Source organism: Mesocricetus auratus, unplaced genomic scaffold (assembly GCF_017639785.1).
Source record: "Mesocricetus auratus isolate SY011 unplaced genomic scaffold, BCM_Maur_2.0 Super-Scaffold_100008, whole genome shotgun sequence".
NCBI lineage: Eukaryota > Metazoa > Chordata > Mammalia > Rodentia > Cricetidae > Mesocricetus > Mesocricetus auratus.
Window position 1 is genome coordinate 68,270,707 of NW_024429192.1, and position 18,520 is coordinate 68,289,226.

Sequence of the window (18,520 nt, forward strand, 5' to 3'; positions counted from 1 at the left end):
TTTGTTTGTTTGTGTCCCTGCTTGCCTGAGGCATGGTCTCATAGCCTCGGCTAATTGCAAGCTTCGCTAGGGAGCCTTGATGACCTGGAAGTCCTGATTCTCCTGCTGCCACCTCCTGAGTGTGGTTTGCAACTGATGTTGCTGTGCTCAGCAGTGCAAACGCTCTAGCGATGAGAATCGTGTCGGATCCAGCACAATGCCTTGTGTGCTTGCCTGAAGCTCCCGGCTCACCCTTAGGTTCCTGTTGTAGTTTCCATTCTTTTTACTTTGAATTACATTTAACTTTGCCACGATTTGATGATTGAGTTTTAATTTTTTGTTTGTTTTTGAGGTGAGCATCTTGTGTGTGTTATCAAGCTAACTTCTAACATCTAGCCTCCAATGATCCTCCTGTCTTGACCTCCTCAGTAGCCGGGACCACTGACATGGACTACAGGTCCAGCTCAATTTTGTTGTCACCCTCTCTTTCTTCCTCTTCCTCCTTTAAAGAATTTCTTTTAAGTAAGTCAGAATGTGCTAGGAGGAAAATGAGATAAGGACCTTGTCTTAGTGCTCTACCAATGTGCCACTCCCTAAGGATTCAAATATGAACCTCTTGGGGGTCATTCTTACTCAAACTACCACATTGTACTCCCTGGCTCCCATAGGTTTGTAACCATGCAACCAGTCCAACTTCAAAAGTCCTAGTGGTCTATAATAGTCTCAACACTGTTTAAAATTCCAAAGTTCAAAGTCTTTTCTGAGACACATGGCAACCTCTTAACCATTATACCTATAAAATCAAAATTAAAAAGCAGATCATTCCAGGACAGGCTCCAAAGCAATACAACAAAAAATTTTAAAAAAAAAAGTAGATCATGTACTTCCAACATACATTGGTACAGAATATACTTTGCCATTCCAAAAGGGAGGGAAGGGAACATAGTGAGGAAATACTGGACCAAAGCAAGACCTAAAACTACCTGGGCAAACTCCAAACTCTGCATCTCCATGTCTGACGTTAAAATGTTCTTCAGATCTCCAACTCCTTTCAGCTTTGCTGACTGCAACACACTTCTCTCTCTTGTGTTGGGTCTACTCCTTGTTAGCAGTTCTCCTTAGCAGGTATCCTACGATTCTGGCTTCTCTTACCATCTTGTGCTCTCCAAGGAAATCCAGACTTCACCTTCACAGCATCACACAATGGCCTCTCTGGGCCCTAACACATACCTGGGCTCTGTAGTTTTTCTTAGTTGCAGAGGGAGAGTCCACAACACCTGTTTTGTATCCTTGACTCTGAAGCCAGAACTGCATGGCTGAAACTGCCAAGTTCTGCTTGCCAGGGCTAGAATGTGCCCCCTCATTCAAATACATTTTCATCAGCTCTGTTTTCCTTCACTGCTTAAGCTTTTCTGTAATTCCTCTTCAGAAGTTGAAAGCTTACCTGGAGGTCACCACTTAGCCTCAGGCTTTTTCTTGAAACTTATCTCCTTGAACACAGGATTTAGCTCTATTATACTTCCTGGTAATACTTTTCTTCTCAAACTGTACATTTTGTATTTTTCCTTGTTCAGTTTGCTCCTTTTCATTATAGATCTGCATGAAAGAGTGACCACTAGTCACCACACAACAGAGTCAATACTAAACTGGCTTAAAATCTCTGCCACCAAGTAGCATGATCAGGCCCTGACACAGTAATACTAATACCCCACTTCCTGGTACTAGCTTTTTAGTCAGTGTTCTGTTGCTATGAAGAGGTCACCATGACCATGACAACTTTTCAAAGTTTGTTTGGTTGGTTGGTTGGTTTTTCAATTATTTGAGACAGAGTTTCTCTGTGTAACAGTCCTTGCTGTCCTGGAACTCAGTTTGTAGACCAGGCTGGCCTCGAATTCACTGAGATTCACCTGTCTCTGTCTCCCAAGTGTTGGGATTAAAGGCTTGCACACACCACCTGGCGTGGCCAAGGCAACTCTTATGAAAGCATTCAATAGGGGATTTCTTACAGTTAGAGGTTTATTCCATTTTCATCATGGAGGGAAACATCGTGGCATGCAAGCAAACATGGTTCTGGAGAAGTAGCTGAGAGGTCTACATCTGGATCCACAGCAGGCAGGAAGAGAGACAGACACTGGGTCTGACCTAGACTCCTGAAACTCCAAAGTCCACCCCAATGACACGCTTCCTCATACAAGGCCACACCTCCCAGTCTTTTCAATCAGTGCCACTTCCTAGCCATTCAAATATATGAACCTATGGCAAGTCACAGCCTCTAACCAAATTATTGGTGCAGTCCTTGTTTGTATCCTCACAGGATTAAAAACTAACTGGATCAGTCCTCCCCTGTCCCACAGGTGAGTGAAGAAGGGTTTCCAGAGCCATGACTAGAACCAAGACAGCCTCATCATTTAATGATAGCCATACCTGCTCTGCTGCCTCTGTCACGTTTGATTTGTCTGTGAACTGGGAGTTGGAGCCTGGCTAAGCTTTCCTACAGCTAGAAACTGATTGGATAGTGTTGTGGCCTACCCTTTTCTTTGCTCTAGGGCCTGGGGGTTGGCAGAGCCTGTATCCCACAGAGGATAGCCAAAGACCCATTTTGATACTGAGAATTAAGGTCATGACTTCCTAAGACCCAGGGCAGAGGTGACACTACGTGAGACAAAGTATGGAGCTTGAAGGCAGAAGCCTTGTCAACTTGTGTCAGCATGCTCTTAGACAAGCAGAGGGGCTCACCATCAGCATGTTCCTTTTCTCGAACTGCAGATAGCTCCAGCAGAAGGTCCGGATGTCAGTGAAAGGATGGTCATCATCACCGGGCCACCTGAAGCCCAGTTCAAGGTCAGTGCCAAAGACAATGCCAGCCCTGCAGGCTCTGGTGAGGGCAGGCAGCACAGAGGTGTTAAGGTTCTTCTGTGGCAACCTAGCATTCATTTCCCTCCCGCTGCTCATTGGTCAGACTCGGGCCTGCTTCCTCATTTCTCCTCTGTCTTCTGCCTTCTCTCTGAGGAAAGGTGGGTTGTCTGTTGGTGCTCACTGGGGATGGCAGCGCCTCCAGCATGTCTCTGATTGGGCCGCTCCAGCTGTGGGTGCAGAGGAGAAGCCTTACGTCGAGGAAGTTCTGCAGCCTCTGAGGGAATTCTAGCAGCAGCATTGGGGAGAGGCCTTTTGTGAAGAGCATAGTTTTGTTCCTGGTGCTCTTCCCTCTAAGAACATTAAAGCTTGAATTTCAAGAACTCAGAAATGTGTTTTAATGTATAAAAGTTTGGCCCTTCATTGGTGGCGCACGCCTTTAATCCCAGCACTCCGGAGGCAGAGGCTGGTGGATTTTTGTGAGTTCGAGACCACCCTGGTCTACAGAGTGAGTTCCAGGACAGCCTCCAAAACAATACAGAGAAACCTTGTCTCGGGGAAAAAAAAAAGAAAAAAAGTTTGGCTCTTATAATTAAAGTCATAGGGAACCATTCCAAAGCCTTCAACTTGAAAATAATCGAACAGTGAGGGCTGGAGAGATGGCTCTGCAGTTAGGAGCACTGGCTGCTCTTGCAGAGGACCGGGGTTCAATTCCCAGCACTCACATGGCAGAGCACAACTGTCTGTAACTCCAGGTCCAGGGGACCTGACACCCATGGCAAAACACCAATGTGCATAAAATAAAAAAAATTGTTAAAGTGGAAAAAAAAGGAAAACAAAATGTGGTATATCTACACAAAAGAATTTTGCCACAAAAGAGCATGAAGTAGCCAATGCATGCTACAAAGGCATGAGCCTAGAGAAAAAGAGCATGTAGGCCACGGTCCCACATGCATGAAGTGTCCTGTAGGAAGCCACAGAGAAGGCTGGTAAACTGGTGGTTGCTGGAGAAGGCCAGTAGGGATGGTGGAAGCTAGCAACTGAACAGCATGGTGGTAGCTGCCAGTGACAGGCCAGTCTTTGAAGTGAGCCCCAAGCCTCCCACACAGGACTCAGCAAGCTCTTGGCCACTGAGCCACTTCCCAATCCTCTTCCCGTTTTGTTTTGTTGTTTGTTTAGGTTGTTTGTTTGTTTGTTTGATCCAGGCTCTGACTAAGTTACTCAGGTTGCCCTTAACCTGCAGTTCTTTTCTCCCGCCTCCTGACAAACTGGGATTATGGGCTTGTGCTGACACTGGGTGATGGGGAGGACCCAGGAAACTCTGGATAGTGGTGATGGTTCCACGATGTATTGACTACCAACTGCACACTTGAATGATGACCTGGCTAGCATGTCAGGGTCACGAGTTGGGTTACGAACACCACAAAAGAAAAAAGAAAAGCATCAGGATGTTCAGAGTTCCCAAATGCTGTCACCACCTGCTCACCCCCTTCAGTAACCAGAGCATTGAGCATACGGTGGAGGAAAGTTAGGATGCCTTAAACAAAGTCAGCCAAGCAAACACTTACAGGCACTGGGGATGTGGCAATAAGGATGCAGTCTTGGTGGCTCACCAGTTGTTCCCAACCTAGACACACATTATCTAGAGGAAGTAATCACATGCAAGCCTGAGGCTCGGCAGACACTAGAGAGAGCTTGTTCAGTGCGTGCGCCGTGTGCGTGTGCACACACAGACACGCTGTCTCTGTCTCTCTCTCTCTCTCACACACACACACACACACACACACACCGATCTGTATGCGCTGTGTGCGTGTGCACACACAGACACGCTGTCTCTCTCTCTCTCTCACACACACACACACACACAGACACGCTGTCTCTCTCTCTCTCACACACACACACACAGACACGCTGTCTCTCTCTCTCTCTCACACACACACACACACACACACCGATCTGTATGCGCCGTGTGCGTGTGCACACACAGACACGCTGTCTCTGTCTCTCTCTCACACACACACGCACACACACACACACACACACACACACACCAATCTGTAAGAACTGAGTGAGTAGCTGCTGCCCGTGTGCCTGGGGAGAAGACTGCACATTCTGAAACTGAGGCTCCTAGTTCCCGCACAGCACTGACAAGGTTGTGTGACCAGCAGCTGGCCCTAGTCACCAGTCATCTTGTTCTCAGGCTCAGGGACGGATCTTTGGAAAGCTGAAAGAAGAAAACTTCTTTAGTCCCAAAGAAGAGGTGAAGCTGGAAGCCCACATCCGGGTCCCCTCGTCGACAGCTGGCCGGGTGATCGGCAAAGGGGGGAAAACCGTAAGTTGGCTCCCGACTCCCTTCGCCTGGGTGAGTTCCCCGCCCTGGCCACGCCTGATTTCCTCAGATCCTCACTGGCTCACTTTGCTTGCTGACACACTTGGGTTCTGACACATCAACAGGGATGAGGCACAGGGTTTTAAGGACAGAAAGGTCGTCAGCAGGGCTCTAGCGGTAAGGGTCCAGTCCCGTGGTGTCAAGCCCACCCACGCCCGTTTATATCCAAAAGACAAGAAGGCCATCTCCTGCCCCGCCCCCACTCACATGTAGCAGATAGAACCCATTTGACACCACTATCTACCAGGTTTCCAAGTTCAGAGGCTGCGACTATGCCCTGCGCTCTCTTAACGCAGTCTCCAAGGGCCCTCTCACTCTCCGTACTGTACATCCCACTTTCTGGTTCTTAAGTCTGGCCATTCGCTGTAGGGGAGTTGGCTCAGCAATAGGGTAAGAAAAAGAAATTTTTAAGTAATTTATGTGATCAGTCTGACGATACCAGTAACACATGTCACCTGAATTCAAGAGCTGGAAGCATAATTCAGTGATAGAACAAGCGCTTATCAAGTATGGGACCCTGGGATCAACCTTCACACCCCCCCCAAGAAAAGTATGTTAATCCTAGATATCAGTAAGTTATCCATTGGACACGAGGAATGTGACTTTCTCGCTTGGTGGGGGGGTGACTGGAGAAGCTCCTGTAGAACTTGGCGTGTGATGGTGAAGGAATTGGGGTAGGGAGCTCAGGTTCCAGCTGTAGTAAGTCACAGCCAAAGGAATACAGTTGGCCTGGAAAGCAGAGCCCTTGGATCTACAAATGCCATCCAAATCCCAGGCACGCATCCTGACTGCTCCGGGCATTTGAAATGTTGGAGACAGAATAGAGCAGCAGCCACTGGATTCTCTGTATCCCCGGGTGTGGTCAGCCGCCCCTGACTGTGAGATGCGCATCATGCCAAGGGGCAGAGCAGGCAGAACTTCTGCATTTGTAGTCCTGGCACTCAGGAAGTGGAGACTGAGTGGAGGATCGGAAGTGCATGGTCATCCTGCATAGCAAGTTCAAGGCCAGCCTTGTCCCGAGGGAGGAGAGGAGGGGAGCAAGAAAAGTAAAGAAGAGGGTGGGGGCGGGGAGAGGGAAGAGAAGGAAGAGATGGTTGCTTTATGCTGAGTCAGACAAGAGGCCTTAGCTCATGGCCAGCATCCAGGAAGCAGGTCCAGAAGTGGGTGTCTAACCTGGTCTCTTACTGGGGATCACCACTCATGTCTGCAGAATTGGAACATTCAGCCCCATGGAGTCAGGACTATACTATCTCCCTATCAATCAGCCTTTTGGAGCCCAAACTCACAGGAGAAAGGAAAGAATTTGGCCTCCCTGCCTCCTTACCCTATATCCCTAGTCTCTCCCCCTCCACAGCCCGGGTATTGGTTTTACTCCCTCCCTTCTCTGTCTTTCCAGGTAAACGAGCTGCAGAACTTGACTAGCGCAGAAGTTATCGTGCCTCGTGACCAAACGCCAGATGAAAATGCGGAAGTGATCGTCAGAATTATCGGGCATTTTTTTGCTAGCCAGGTACTATTCCGTGAGGTCCCCATGTCCTGCCCAGCTCTTTTCCACTGGTTCAGATACTGCATTTGTGTCAAGGGGCCACGAGCTTGAGCCCCTCCCGACCACACAACATACACAGCAGAACCCCTCCCTGGGAACGGCTGGCGCAGGCTGCTGGCACACTCACTTGACTTGGGAGCTCAGCATCCCATGCCCTCCCAGCCTTCCTCTGAGAAGCCACATGCCCGGCAAGCCCCCAGCAGAGCAGCGGGGTTTCACTGCGGAAGGTTAACTGTCCATGAAGGGATTCCAGCATTTTATCTCCCCAGAACACCACACAGAAGCCACTGCTGCAGGGACGTGTGGCCTCGGTGTCTTGATGCTTTTTGTTGGGTGGGTTTTAGAAGAGGTCGGCTGTGATCCTCATGTCAGCCAAGGGAGAAGGGCCACGTATGGCCTCATGCTTGTACCCCACTCTCCCAGCTGCCCTCCTGTGCCAGCCCCCTGTGACTGCTGCCTGGGCCAGGGGCAGAGTTCAGCCTGTGGGGAAGTCTGGCTCTTCAGGCTTTGTCAGGGTCCCTCCTTCCTGATCTTTCTGGTGCTCTGGAGAGTGGAGGACGGGGGAAGGGGGACATGGGCAATGGGACTGACACAGCCAAGCTCAGACGTGAGTCGCCAGCCCCATCACTGACCCCTGCTGCTACTCCTTGGTGCATCTGCTGGCTGTGAGCTAGCTGCTAGTTCCCGCCCCTCTACCCTGGGCACCCTCCTTTTGCACCCAGCAGACATGGTGAGGTGAAGAGAAATTCTGTCTGTGACTGTTGGGCTTGGAGGACGTGGGATTTTTCTGGGCACTCAGCTCTCCTCTCCCAAGCCCCAGACCCTCTGTTCTCTGCAGGGGTGGGGGGGGCAGAACGGGGATTGTCTCTTCCCTGTGCCCTCCCCTCCCTCTCTCTGCTACAGACCGCACAGCGCAAGATCAGGGAAATTGTACAACAGGTGAAGCAGCAGGAGCAGAAATACCCTCAGGGAGTCGTCTCACAGCGCAGCAAGTGAGGCCCCCGCGGGCTCCAGCAAACAACAGATGAATGTAGCCTTCCCAACACGTGACAGATGAGACCAAACAGCCAGCAGATCGGGAGCAAACCAAAGACCATCCTGAGGAGTGAGAAGTCTGCAGAGCAGCCAGGGTCTGCAGCCCCCTGCACCTCCTGGGGTCCAGGAGGGCCTAAGGGAGGGCCAGGTTCCCCAGAAACACCGCTTGGCCCGCGCCCAGCTTCCCCTGGCTTCTGCAGGCCCACAGCCATCCACTGCCCATCCACTCAGCTCCCTCCTCAGCTCCCACGGCGCTATCCCTTTGAGTTGAACTAACAGGTGAACATGCCGAAAGCAAAGCAGACTCCATAGCCTTTTCTTTGTTGTGGAAAGTTGTCTCTGTACATGTATGTACATATTAGAAGGGGAAAGATGTTAAGATGTGGCCTGTGGGTTACACAGGGTGCCTGCAGCGTTAATATATTTTAGAAGTAATATATCAAATAACTCAACTAACTCCAATTTTTACTCGATTATTAATTTTGTTTTCTTTTTGAAGAGAAAGCAGGCTTTTCTAGACTTCAAAGAATAAAGTCTCGGGTGAGGTCCATTTGGTATAGAAAGGAACTTTGAGCCACCCACACAAAATTCACTGGGAGGGAAATCTCGTCAAGGACACTTAGAGGCAGTTGTGGGTCACCTGTGTCTATCAACGGAAGGGATACCGTCCCTGAGGAGGGGCCCCAGGCCCTTGTCACCTGTCTGTCCCAAACACCCATTTCTTTGCTTCACAGGTTTTAAACTGGTTTTTTGCATACTGCTATATATTTCTGTCTCTCTCTCTGTTTATCTCCCTTCTCCTCCCTCCTCTTTCCCCGGCATTCTTTTGAATTCCTTCATCCTTTTCTGTCCCCCATATCTATGCACCCCCCCAGGCAAAGCAGTTCTCTGAGTATCACGTCACACAAGGAACAAACTCGAAACCCATGAACCAGTCTCGGCTGACACTTGGTTACTCAAGCGAACAAGAGTCGTTGGCACGAAAGCAGGAACCCAGCAAACCAACCAGCCAACCAAGCAGCAAAATTCCACAAGGAAAGAATGTACTTCTGTCTTCTTACATTTTGGTATATAAGCCATCAACATTTAGTGAAATTATTTCTTTCTTTAAAAATTTAAAGTTCAGGAAAATAGCAATTTATACAAGGTTGTTGGCCCAGGTCGTTAAATTTAGGATTTTTTTAAAATGAGAAAAACACACAAATGAAACTACCTCAGGTGTTTTTACCTCAGCACCTTGCTCTTGTTTCCCTTAGAGATTTTGTAAAACTGATAGTTGGAGCATTTTTTATTTTTTTAATAAAAATGAGTTGGAAAAAAAAAAAGATTTCAACTGCCAGCCTGGAGCAGGCGGCAGCCCAAGTGTGCAGCCCCCGTGCTGACTCGTCTTCTGCTAGCCAGGAGCCCACGTGGCCTTCTTATGGACAAATTAAAAACGTTTATTTTTAAAAATGACAAAGAAAAACAGATTATTGGAGCCGTCCTGAATTTCAATAGGGTACGTGCCATGAGGGCTTTTGAGCTGAAGGATGACCACGTTCTGGTTATGTAAGAAGCCAAGAAAAGACACCACCAGACTGCAATGCCGGTTTCCTCTACTGCAAACAGTGTTCTGTGACAAAAAAGAAAAAAAAAAAAGAAAAAATATATCCAAGCTAACAAGATCCTGGTGTCCTGGTGTCTTACTTAGCGTTGTGTCTTCGGGGGTGTCAGCTGAAGGCCCGGAGGGGGGGGGCAGTCCAGACATGGATAGCTCCCTGTCCACGCAGTTCTTAGGAGGGACACAGTGTGCAGCCAGCAGCTGCAGTCCCACCCGGGGGCTTCTGGGAAACTCACCTCTACTTGGGTGTACATGGAAAGGCAGTTTGTGGGAGGATGGGTGTGTGTTTCAGCCCTGCAGGTGACTCGGGTGCAGATCTATAGTACTAGAGAGCAACCTTCATGGCCAGCTGAGCTGAAGCCTCAGTCTGCCCAAAGAAGATATGTCCTTCCTAACGCTGTGTCGCTTTAATACAGCTGCTCAACTTGTGGTGACCCCAACCATAAGATTATTTTATTGCTACTTCATAACTAATTTTGCTACTGTAATGAACCATAAATAATCTGTTTTCCAGTGGCCTTAGGCAACTCCAGAGAGTCTTTCCATCCCAGAGGTAGTGACGCCTTTAATCCCAGCACTCAAGAGGCAGAGACAGGTGGATCTCTGTAAATTCAAGGCCAGCCTGATCTACTGAGCAAGTTCCAGGACAGGCTTCAAAGCTACAGAGAAACCCTGTCTCGAAAAAACAAAAGTTTTCACTTGCAATGATTGAACCACGAGTATTTCCAGGCCACTAATAGTGATCTGTAATTTCAGTTTACAGGAGGCAGAGGGGAGAGGATCATGGTCAAGGCCAAAGTGGGCCTCATGGTGAGACCCTGTCTGAAAATACAAAAAATCAGCGAGATGACTTGAAAGGTTAAGGTGGTCACCAAATAACTACGCAACCCAAGGAAAGGTAGAAGGAGAGAACCACCTTCACAAAGTTGTCCTCTGACCTACACACACATATTCTACACATATACAATAATTAAAAACAGGAAAAAGATTGGATGAATAAATGTTTGAGAAAAGACTGCTGCAGAGTGCTACCTGTTGAGCCAAACCCCATTTTCTTATTTGTAGGCCCTCATTCATCCTGTATCATAGGGATCCATGTTGAGAGATGTGGCCCTATGACTGAGTTCTAGCCACAGAATGTGAACATTACAAACATTCTCCCCCGGGTTACCACTGGCTGGCTGTTAGGAACTGCAACGCCCTAGAGCAGAGAGACTGATCACCTTTTGCTAGAAACAAAGTATTTCAGACTTTGCAGGTGACAGCAGGGAGTGATTTAAAAAAAAAAGATACTTCTTGGGGACTGGCGAGATGCCCAGTGGTTAGAGCACTGACTGTTTTTGCAGAGGACCCAGCTCAATTTCCAGCACCCACATAGCTAACAACTTAACTCCAGTTCCAGGGGATCCAGTGTTCTCTTCTGGCCTCCAGAGGTACTGCATGCACATGGTACACAGATACATGTACGGGCCAAACAACCACACACACACACACACACACACACACACACACACACACACACACACACACACACACACAATTTAGAAAAGTTAGCTAGGAGGTGTGGTGCACACCTTTGATTCCAGCACTCAGGAGGCAGAGGCAGGTGGATCTCTGTGAATTAGAGGGCCAGCCTGGTCTACAGAGTGAGTTCTAAGACAGCCAGGACTACACACAGAAACCTGTCTCAAAAGAAGAGGAGGGGTGGGGGGAAAACAGCTACCTCTGTGCAACGAAATTTGCCAGTGCCTGGCTAAATGACAAATCCTCCTGGGTATTTGACTCAGCAACCCCACCTCAAGACTATTGCTGCACTGTTCAAGATAGAAAGACTGGTACCCACAACACCAGTTTAGGAAGGTACAGCCATAAGCACCTCAAAATACTCAACAATAGGAAAGAACATGAGGAATTTGGTCTAGAACAGTTGAGGTTAAACCATGGGTTGCATGGTTTCTTTAGGAAAACATGTAAGTCTTGTCTGTATTTCAGAAACTGGAGGTGAACGTACCTTGCCATGGAACTTTACCCCCAATCATTTGCTCTGCATAAGCAAAAATGGAGACAAAAGTTCCCAAATACAAATAACAACTGAGTACTGAGTTGACAGCACAGTCGCTCAGAACAGAGGAGTGTTTTGGTGGTGCTTGGGATCAAAGTAGGGGCCTTAGGGCCACAGCACCAGCCCTTATCTGCTGTGTTCGTCCTACCTATCCAAGAGCATGGGAGATCTTTCCATCCTCTGCTCTCTTCTTTCTTTAAAGACTCAAAGCTCTTGCTATACAGGTCTTTCACTTGTTTGGTTAGCGTTACCCAAAGGTATTTTATGTTTGTGACTTTGTGAAGTGTTGTTTCCCTGATTCTTTTTCAGCCCATTTATCATCTGTATATAGGAGGGCTACTGATTTTTTTAGTTAGTTTTTGTATCCTGTCATGTCCATTAAAGGTATTTATCAGCTGTAGGAGTTCTCTGATAGAATTTTTGGGGTCACTTATATATACTATCATGTCATCATCAAATAATCAAAGTTTGACTTCTTCCTTTCCAATTTATATCTCCTTGATCTCCTTTTGTTGTCTTATTGTTCTAGCTAGGACTTCAATTATTATATTGAATCGATATAGAGTGGACAGCCTTTTCTTGTTCCTGATTTTAGAGGAATCGTTTTGAGTTTCTCTTCGTTTAATTTGATGTTAGCTATTGGCTTGCTGTATATTGCCTTTATTATGTTTAGGAATGTTCCTTGTATCCTGATCTCTCCAAGACCTTTATCATAAAGGAGTGTTGGATTTTGTCGAAGGCTTTTTCAGCATTTACTGATATGATCGTGTGCTGTTTTTTTTTTTCTTTCAAATTGTTTATATGGTGGATTACATTGACAGATTTTCTTATGTTGAACCATCCCTGCATCTCTGGGATAAAGCCTACTAGATCATGGTGGACAATTTTTTCTGATGTGTTCTTGAATTTGATTTGCCAGTATCTTGTTTTTTGGGTTTTTTTTTTTTTGTTGTTGTTGTTTTGGTTTGGTTTGGTTTTTTGAGACAGGGTTTCTCTATATTGTTTTTGAGGCTGCCCTGGAATTCACTTTGTAGACCAGGCTGGCCTCGAACTCACAGAGATCCACCTGTCTCTACCTCCTGAGTGCTGGGATTAAAGGCTTGTGCCACCAACGCCCAGCTGATTTGCCAGTATTTTATTGGGTGTTTTTGCAACAATGTTCATGAGGGAGGTCAGTCTGTAATTCTCTTTCTTAGTTGCATCTTTGTATGGTTTGGGAATCAGTATAACTCTAGCCTCATAAAATGAGTTTGGTAATGTTCCTTCTGTTTCTATTGCATGTAGCATTTTGAGGAGTACTGGTATTAGCTTTTCTTTGAAATTCTGATAGAATTCTGTGCTGAAACCATCTAGTCTGGGCTTTTTTTTTTTTTTTGGTGGGGAGACTTTTGATGACTGTTTCTATTTCCTTAGGGGTTATAGGTTTATTTAATTGCTTATCTGTTCTTGATTTAATTTTGGTATGTAGTACTTATCCAGGAAATTATTCATTTCCTTTATATTTTCCAATTTAATGGAGTATAGGTTTTTGAAGTATGACCTGATGATTCTCTGGATTTCCTTGGTGTCTGTTGTTATGTCCCCATTTCCATTTCTGATTTTGTTAATTTGGATATTCCCTCTTTGCCTTTTGATTAGTTTGGATAACGGTTTGTCTATCTTGTTGATTTTTTTCTGAAGAACCAGCTCTTTATCTCATTGATTCTTTGTATTGCTTTCTTTATTTCTATTTTATTGATTTCAGCCCTCAATTTGATTATTTTCAGCCATCTTCTGAGTGAGTTTGCTTCTTTTTGTTCTAGCTTTTAGTTGTTAATTTAGTTTGCTAGTATGGGGTTTCTCCAGTTTTTTTTATGTAGGCATTTAGTGCTATGAATTTTCCTCTTAGTACTATTCATTGTGTCCCATAAGTTTGGGTATGTTGTGCAGTCATTTTCATTAAATTTTAGGAATTCTTTAATTTTTTTTCTTTCTTGACCCACTGGTGATTCAATTGAGAGTTGTTCAATTTCCATGAGTTTGTGGTTCTTCTGCAATTAGTGTTGTTGATAAATTCTAATTTTAAACCCTGGTGATCTGATAAGATACAGGAGGCTATCCCCCCTTTTTAAAAATATGTTGAGATGTATTTTGTTAACGAATATGTGGTCAGTTTTAGAGAAGGTTCCATGAGGTGTTGAGAGGATGTATTCTTTTGTGTTTGGGTGGAATGTTCTATAGATGTCTGTTAAGCCCATTTGAGTCACAACATCTGTTAGTTCCTTTATTTCTCTGCTAAGTTTCCGTTTGGTAGACCTGTCCAATGGTGAAAGTGGGGTGTTGAAGTCTCCCACTATTAATGTATGGGGCTTGATGTATGATTTAAGTTTTAGTAATTTTCTTTTAAAATTGTGAGTGCCCTTGAATTTGGGGCATATATATATATTCAGAATTGAGACTCCATCTTAATGGATTTTTCCTGTGATGAATGTGAAATGCCCTTCTTCATCTCTTTTGACTAATTTTAGTTTGAAGTCTATTTTGTTAGCTATTAGGATAGCTACCCCAGTCTTGTTTCTTAAGTCCATTTGATTGGAAAATCAAGAAAAAGAACTCATTGTGTAGACCTGGCTGGCCAAGAATTCAATGCAGGGATTAAAGGTATGCACTGTCACACCTAGCAGAATTATTTGTACTTTAATAACTGCAGAACATATTTGCATAAAGGCTCATTATCCTAGTCTCTTTCTTGTTTCTTCAAAATTACACAGAAAGTTTCTTGTAGCATTTCTGTGAAGCTCAAGTTGTGCACTGAGATGACACATTCTGTTCTTGTTGTGAACTGAATAAAGGTCTGCCTGTAAGCTATGTAGGTGTTAAATCCCTGGAGTCACAGTCCCTTACCCGAGCTGGAAAGTTCAGTCACTGTACCTCTGCAGAGTGTGTGGCTACAGGCATATGCTACCATGCAGGTAACACACACGTCAGCCTATGCTCAGCAACCTAGATCTTAATGATTCCATTTTGTTGTAAGAGGAAAAGCCAAATATTACATAAAATGTTATATTTAACAATACTACAGACACCTTAGACTGTGAAGCAATTATGACATTGACATGAAAATATGGTCAAGATCAATTGTCAAGATGTTGTGTAAAAATAAATAGGATAAAAGGGTGTCATATAAGCACAACATGGCATATTTGTTAACTTAAAAATATATACACACAAGCATGAATATGGTGGAAGGAAGCCAGGATATATATGCCAAACAATGTTACAAGCTAACTATGCATGAGTTGTAGTTTCTCTTTTGGTTTGCTTTTTCAAGACAGGGTTTCTCTGTGTAGCTTTGGATCCTGTCCTGCTTTGTAGACCAGGCTGGCCTTGAACTCACAGAGATACACCTGCCTCTGCTTCCCAAATGCTAGGATTAAAGGTGTGCACCACCATTGCCTGGCAAGTTGTAGAAGTTTTATTCTTTTTTTTTCTTTAAAAGTTTTGTAAGACTATAATTTAATTATATTTCTCCCTTCCCTTTCCTCCCTCCAAACCCTCCCACATACCCTTTTCTGCTCTCCTTCAAATTCATATCCTCTTTTTCTTTTACTAATTGTTATTTGTATGTATATATGTATAAGGATATACATATATATTCCTAAACATAACCTGTCTGGTCCATATAATGCTACTTGTATGTATATTTGCAGGCTGATCATTTGGCACTGGACAACCAGTTGGTGTGCTCTTCTATGGGGAAGGCCACCTCCCATTTCTAGCCATCCTCAATTGTCTGTAGCTCTTTGTGTAGGGTTGAAGCCTCATGGGTTCTCTACCTAGTTTGGCATGTTCGTTGCTGTCATCCTTGTTGAGTTCATTTTTTGACAGTCATGTTGGTGAGACTCTGAGTGTAACTCCTGATATGACTAGGCAACACAGTCCCACAGCAAATTCCCTGCTTCTCTGTCTCTTACAATCTTTCCACCCCCTCCTCCACACTGTTCCCTGAGATACAGGTGGAGGAATGTTTTGTAGATATAGCCATTGGGACCGGGACCCATAATGCTGCATTTTTATTGCTTGTGGTTTTCTGTAATTGTCTCTATGTGTTATGAAGAGAAGTTTCCTTGATGTAGGTGAAGAGTACACTCATGTAGGAATAAGGACAAATGATTATAGATTTTTTATAGAGATTATGCTTGTTTACTAAATTAGTGTTTGTAGATTCTCCTCCAGTAACTGTGACTTCAATAGCACTCATTAGCTAACTAGGTTTTCAGTGCCAGTTGTAGTTTCCCTCTTGTTGAACTTAAGTCAGATAGAGAGCTATTGTTACCACCAAGGTATGTGTGCCACTACTGCACCTGTAGGGTTATCGTGCCATGCTAGTCATTGATGTAGCTCATCTGTGTCTTAGCTGTGTAGGATGGTTGGTTTCCTCCCTCCCTTGGAAGCTTGCATGTCGCCTTCTGGTACCATGAAAGCTAGTCCTCAGGGAGGGGATTTTTACAGGTCTGTTTCAACTCATGGGTCTCTGAGCCCTGTCTCTGAAGTGCATGGTATCTTCTGCAATAGGGACTTACCTTCCAACACTGGGAGTGCAAGGGCAATAGCAATAAACTATGTGTTTTGGGAATCTCTTAGACAATCCTGGACAACTCAAAAGAGAACTTCTGTATTGTATTGGACTTTTTGTTAGGTGTTCTTTGGTTCTTGGAGGGAGCACAGAACATCCGGATGAGGAGGAGGTATTAAAATATATATGTATATTTATAAGTTAATTTCTTGTAGGTTTTTGTAAATAATTAATAGTATGATTCCTTGTAGCTTTTTCATATGTCCTTACTGTTTTTTTGCTTTGTTTTTGTTTTTCAAGACAAAGTTTCTCTGGATAGCCCTCCCTAGCTGACCTGGAATTTTCTCTGTAGACCAGGCTGGCCTTGAACTCAGAGATCTGCCTGTCTCTGTCTCTTGGTTTCTGGGATTAAAGGTGTGTGTTACTTCCCCCATCAAATCACCTGTATTCTGCTACTCCCCTTTACCTTCCTTTCATCTTCTATATTTACACCCCTCCCATTTCCCTGGTTCTTTGCTGATCCCCTCTCTATTGTTCCCCTACCCCCTGTCTTGGCAATGGTTCTGTTTTACTTTCCTTGTTTTTGTAGTTCCTATAGGCTATGTACTCACATCTATAGATTTGGAACTAGGAGCCTCAAATGAGAGAGACCATAGAATGCTTGTCATTCTGGATCTGGGTTACCTCTCTGTGGGACCTTCTCCATTTCCATCCATGTACCCGCAAATTTTTCTTTCCAGCTTATTAGTATTCCTGGTGTGTATGCGCCACATTTTCATTATCTATTTGTCTGTTGTAGGACTGGTTTCCAAACAATAAAAATCAGAAGCTGTTTAGTTTCATGAAGTCCCACCTGTCAATAGTTGGCCTTCGTTCTTGGGCAAATGGAGTCCCATTCAGGAAGTGCTTTCCTGTAAAGGGAAACGAGTCACACTAAGGATGCCAGGAAAAGGTAGTTGGATTTTATTAAGATAGAGAGAAGTAATTTACATGAGAAGCTGAGAACTAGGTCAGTGCTCTATGGTCTCCAAACCTCGGCCAGGATCCAAGAGAGCGAGAGCCCACTCCTACCGCTTTTATCCCTGATTTCTCCCATGTACCTGTGACCACACCCCAAGGGGGGCATGGTCAGTTATGCGGATATGTGATCTCTCCCTAAACTTTCCTGCACCTGTTATCATGTCAGGTATTAGTTTTCTTCTAGTGGTTTCAAGTTAAGATCTTTGATCCATTTGGAGTTCATTTCTGTGCAAGGTGATAGATACAGGTCTAATATGCACTGCATGTGGACATCCACGCTTCCTAGCACCATGTGTTGAAGATGCTTTCTTATTTCCAGAGTTGTTTGGTTTTTTTGAGTCTTTGTCACTTATTAAATGACTGAAGTTATGTGTGCTTATGTTTGGGTCTTCAATTTTGTTCCATTAGTCTACATGTCTGTTTTTGTGCCAATACCATATTGTTTTTATTACTATGTTTCTGTAATGTATCTCATGATCTGAATTGTAATCCCTCCAGCATTGTTCTTTTTGCTGAGGATTGTTTTGGCTATCCATGATCTTTCATGGTTCCATATGAGTTTTGGGATACCCTTTTCTATTTCTGTGAAGAATGAGATATGGATTTTGATTGGGATTGTATTGAACTCATAAATAGCTTTTGGTAGAATAGTCATTTTTCAGTGTTAGATTCTACTAATCCACAAACATGGGGTGGGTTTCTATTTTCTAGTGTCCATCTCTTTCTTCTGAGGATTTAAGTTTTCGTGTAAAGGTCCTTCCATTCCTTAGTTAGGTTTAACCCTAGGTACTGTATTTTCTTTGAGGCTATTGTGAATGAGTGTGTCCGTAACAGCCTTGTCTGTATGTGTGTTGGCGGCATAGGAAATGCCAAATAGAAAACCTATTGATTTGTGCAAATTGATTCTGTATCCTGCCACATTGCTGTTGATTGTCCCCAGAAGTTTTCTGGTAGGATTTTCAGGTCTCTCATTTATACTGTCATCTGCCAATAGGGGTAGTTTGACTTCTTTCCCAATTTGTGTTCCTTTAATTTCCTTCTCTTGCCTTATTGCTGCAGCTAGTGCTTCAAGCACAATGTTGAAAAGGAGTGGCTATAGTGGACATCCCGATCTTGTTCCTGACTTCAGTGGGATTGCTTAGAGGTTTTCTCCATTTAGAATGACATTGACTGTGGTTACTTGTATATAGATTTTATTCTCTCTAGCCTTATATTCTCTAGTACTTTTATCATTAATGTTGGATTCTGTCAAAATATTTTTTGTATCTATTGAGATGATCATGTGATTTTTGTTTGTAAGTCCATTTGTGTTTATCAACTTGTATAGGTTGAGCCATCCCTGCTTTTCAGGGATAATTTCAATTTGGTGGATCTTTTTGATATGTCTATATTGTTTGCAATTATTTATTATTTTTGAGTCTAGGATATTGGCCTGTAGTTTTCTTTTGTGTTACCTGGTTTAGGTATCAGTGATACTGGCT

The 18,520-nt window shown here is 44.4% G+C and overlaps 1 protein-coding gene across 3 annotated transcripts in view; it reads left to right on the top strand.

The window, feature by feature from the left end:
• Igf2bp2 (insulin like growth factor 2 mRNA binding protein 2) overlaps positions 1–9,466 on the top strand; it is a 112,878-nt gene extending 103,412 nt beyond the window's left edge. For all 3 annotated transcript variants that reach the window (XM_005071623.4, XM_005071624.4, XM_021228112.2), the window contains 4 exons: positions 2,746–2,820; positions 5,033–5,164; positions 6,618–6,731; positions 7,671–9,466. In XM_005071623.4, coding sequence (XP_005071680.1) covers positions 2,746–2,820; positions 5,033–5,164; positions 6,618–6,731; positions 7,671–7,763 — 414 coding nt within the window. In that variant the 3' untranslated portion in view covers positions 7,764–9,466. The remainder of the gene's footprint in view (positions 1–2,745; positions 2,821–5,032; positions 5,165–6,617; positions 6,732–7,670) is intronic.
• Positions 9,467–18,520: the final 9,054 nt, after the last annotated feature.